Source organism: Odontomachus brunneus, unplaced genomic scaffold (assembly GCF_010583005.1).
Source record: "Odontomachus brunneus isolate Ranch 3 - 2012 unplaced genomic scaffold, Obru_v1 Obru_scaffold_172, whole genome shotgun sequence".
Classification (NCBI taxonomy): Eukaryota; Metazoa; Arthropoda; class Insecta; order Hymenoptera; family Formicidae; genus Odontomachus; species Odontomachus brunneus.
Window position 1 is genome coordinate 421,880 of NW_022639622.1, and position 4,395 is coordinate 426,274.

Below are 4,395 nucleotides of genomic sequence, written 5' to 3' on the forward strand. Positions count from 1 at the left end.
ATATATATATATATATATATATATATATATATATATATATATATAATAAAATTTAATAATTTATTTTATTATTATTATATAATAACAAATTTTTTCTTAATAATTATCAATAATATAATTTTATAATATCAATAATATAATAATATAATATAATTTTAATGCTCCTCAAATATTGTTGCAAAAAATTGTACTTTTTGTTCAATATATATTCAACACTGCAGCAATATCTTGTAATCAGTGTTGAAAAATCAACATAAATTCCACGTAGAAAAAACATCCACACTTCTATTTTCAATGTTGCAACATCTTATCAAGGTTTTTTCAACGTTCTGTGCTGTATGCGTCATAATGTTTTCTAAGTGATTTTAAGACATTTGAAAAACATTCTTATGTAATTATTTTAAATAATTCGTATTCAATTAAAAAACAGATATCTTCAGACATGTTCAGATATATTTCCAATACCAAGTTTTAAGTAGGTGAATGAGAATTAAAATTTTGAAAGCATTGGAAATATAAAAAATGGAATTAAAATTACGATTAATTTAATTCTATTTTAGATCGTCAACAAAAGCACTAAGAAAAAAGGTTTTAAATATGCAGTGAAAATGTTTTCATATTATTTAACAATAATGGGTTAAGCCTCATTTCTTCATTAAAAAAAATATTTATTATATTTAAAATAATGTTTTGTTAACATATTGTAATAAAAATGTTTTTGTAAATGTGAAGGACATAAATTTTAAACAAATCTTATAACATTAAAATAACATTATTTAAAAAAATTAAATGTTTAACAAAATTTACTTGGAAAAACATTTCAAAAATGTTAAAAATAATAGAATAATTCTTCTTTTTCATTAGAAAAACGTTTAATTTTTTAAAATAATGTTTTTTAACGTTATACGATTTGTTTAAAATTCATTTCCTTCACATTTACAAAAACATTTTTATAACGTTAACAAAACATTATTTCAAATATAATAAATGTTTTTTTTTAATAAAGAAATAAGGTTTAACCCATTCTTGTTAAATAATATGAAAATATTTTAACTGCCTGTTTAAAACCTTTTTTCTTGGTGCTTTTGTTGACGATTTAAAATGGGATTAAATTAATCGCAATTTTAATCCTATTTTTTATATTTCCAATGCTTTCAAAATTTCAATTCTCATTCACCTACCCAATATTTTAAAGATGTTTCTAAAATGTTATTTCTTTCATTTATTAAAGTGTTATTTCTTTCATTTTCTCAAATCATTATCAAACAAATTTTGTTAAATATTTTTTTGCTGATATATAGTATTTACTAAATATTGCTTTTCATTAAATATTTACATAGAATAATTTTAAAGTATTTTAAAAATATTTTTAAAATATCACGAAAAGATTAGAAAAATGTCTACAATCATTATTTGTGACAAATAATTAATGTATACTAAATATTTAAAAATGTTTAAAAAATGTTTCAAAAATATTTATTAAATTATTATATAATACGAACAATAAATATAAAATAAACGTTTTAAAAACGTTACAGAAACATTTGAATAATGTTAATTGAAATTATTATTTTCAACGAATAATTAATATATAATTATAAAAATAATTATAAAATTATAATTATAATTGTATAATTATAATTATATAATTGTAAAATAAATATTTAAAAAAATGTTTAAACAATGTTTGAAAAATATTTGTGAAAATCATTATGTCAAACCAACAATAAATATAAAATAAATATTTTAAAAATGTTTCAAAAATATTTATTAAAATCATATAAAGCGAATAATAAATATAAAATATACGTTTTTAAAATCGTTACAAGAACGTTTAAAAAATGTTAATTGAAATTATTATTTTCAACGAATAATTAACGTAAAATAAATATTTAAAAAATATTTAAACAATGTTTGTAAAATATTTTTGAAAATCATTATGTCAAACAAATAATAAATATAAAATAAATATTTTAAAAATGTTACAGAAACATATGAAAAATGTTCACAGAAATAGTTTCAAAAAAATAATCAAAAATAATCAATTTAAAATGTTACAAAAACGTTTAAAAAATGTTTATTGAATCATTATTTTATACGAAAATAATTAATATAAAATAAATATTTAAACAATTTTTAAAAAATATTAAAAAAAATATTTATTGCAATTATTATGTCGAACGAATAATAAATATAAAATATACATTTTTAAAACATTACAGAAACGTTTAAACAATGTTTAGTAAAAAATCATTATTACAAATGACAAATTAATGTTATATAAATATTAAATAAATATTATAAAAACGTTTAAAAAATATTTTTTTGAAAATCATTATTCCAAATGAATATTTAATGAAAAAAATTAAATAAATGTTATATAAATATTTTTCTTATAATGAGTTGAGAAAATGAACAATAAATGAAAAAAAAAACATTTTAAAAACATTTTAAAAATATTGGCTTCTGATTGGGAAGTCATGGCTGAGTCTATGAGATGTGTCTTTAAATTCGAGAAATGCTTTTAAAGTGTATTTGTTCATTATAATGAATAAAGCTTTTAATAATGATGATGAAAAAAAATACCTGCAGTGAAAATATATAATTATTTATTTCGTGCAAAGAGTGCAAAAAGAAGAAAAGTAATATGCATATTAAAGGAAAGACAAAGTCGTCTTGAATTATATTAAGACATGTGGATGAATTTTTATACCGAAGCCGATTTTTTCTCCATTTTAGGATAAAACGTTTAACGTTTCAAAATTTATTGCAAGTGATAATGCAATAACAGGAAATGCAAAAAGTAAGTAACTATGACCAGGGCCCCTATTCTTGAAATTTTTGCGTATACGTAATTTTCATTGAGTAGCTATTTTATGGTATGATTAAACCTGCGCAGTAATACTTACGTATACGTAACTATTTCAAGAATAGGGGCCCAGATAACATGAATAACTTGCTATTATAAACTACAATTTTAATGTAATTGCAGATATTTACTTTGGTCCAGTATTTCAATTAATTTCAATGCAATTCAATTTTAACGTTAAATGTACAATTAACTATAAATGTACAATTTAAGTCTATAAACGTCCAAAATTGGCAGCCCCAATTTGCGGTTATATGCTCAACTGTGAATAAAATATCAAGAATAGGATAAATTGAATAGATGTAAAACATACTAGATTTGAGGTTTTCACGGCCATTGATACAATGTCTAGGTATAGCTTCCGAAATGGCATATAAGGACAACCTTTACCCAAGGGAGCTCAGTATCAGAGTTCTCAGCCCTGATGATGCAAACTGCAACGTTTGCGAAACGTCGGCACATCGCTGATTCAAGACACGGCTCCATTCCGGAAGCTATACCTAGACATTGTATCAATGCCGTGAAAGCCTCAAATCTAGTATTAGAAGCCTACACGGAGAGGCTATCCTAGGGTCGGTAAATTTATTTTCCAAACTCAGGAAGTCCTTGCATGTCCAACTGTGCTCCCTAGCATTTCTGAAACGGTGCCGCGACCATCATGTAGTACCGAAATGCTTTCAATTAAAAAACCCATTTCCATCTTCTAACCAGGTCAAAGGTATTCTACGACAAGCGTCGTTGAGATTAGTGAAAGATAGAATCTCAGCCACCAAGAAGAACTTGGCTGAGATATCCCAAAAACTATTAAAATTACAACTCTCTCTTGCAAAATCGTTGGAGCCTGAGCTGTGGCTGTCACTAGATCGGGTTACTCTCGAACAAGCTGTTCACTCAGCTGAAGCAAGAACACAAAAACAGAAGAGCAAGTATGATAAGATCAATCCACAGACTCAAATGCCAGTTCTCACACATACAAGGAAGAATCTTAGCAATCAAGATCTATCACCATCCGAAGTCGCTGTTCTAGCTAAGGGACACAATTTTGCTGTCACTCCCTCTAGTATTCCTACGGAAGAAATCATCAGCCAAATTGAAACGGCTATTTTCCACCTTCCTTTAGAGGCAAGCAATGACATCAGAAATCGAACAACCAACATCCTACGCAAAGCCAAACTTCCCAAACAAAATATAAACAAAGAAGAACGCCGAGCTCTCCACGGTCTGAAACAAAACAACAAGATCCTAATTTTACCAGCAGACAAAGGGAACGTTACTGACAGTTAGTTATGAACAGGGAAGAATATTGCAGTAAAATCAACAGTTTACTCTCAGACCAAAAAGTCTACAGGAAACTCAAACGCAACCCAACATCCAGCATAGAGAAGAAAACATCTTCTCTTCTGAAAAATGCAGGTCTCCCTCTTCAAACTATCAAGTATTTAACCCCTCCAGATTCTTCAGCACCTAGACTCTACGGTCTTCCAAAAATCCACAAGGAATCAGTGCCCTTACGCCCTATTGTCAGC

The 4,395-nt window shown here is 25.6% G+C and overlaps 1 protein-coding gene across 4 annotated transcripts in view; it reads left to right on the forward strand.

Annotated features, from left to right (window-relative positions):
* Positions 1 to 4,395, forward strand: part of LOC116851342 (metaxin-1) — a 61,042-nt gene that overhangs the window by 52,704 nt on the left and 3,943 nt on the right. The window contains exons 5-6 of one of the 4 annotated variants that reach the window (XM_032830661.1): positions 2,740 to 2,803; positions 3,581 to 3,989. The exons of 2 other annotated variants lie outside the window; for them this stretch is intronic. In XM_032830661.1, the coding sequence (XP_032686552.1) occupies positions 2,740 to 2,803; positions 3,581 to 3,627 (111 nt within the window). In that variant the 3' untranslated portion in view covers positions 3,628 to 3,989. Of the gene's footprint in view, positions 1 to 2,739; positions 2,804 to 3,580; positions 3,990 to 4,395 lie in introns of those variants that run through there. One more of the 4 variants, XM_032830662.1, reaches the window with a different exon arrangement.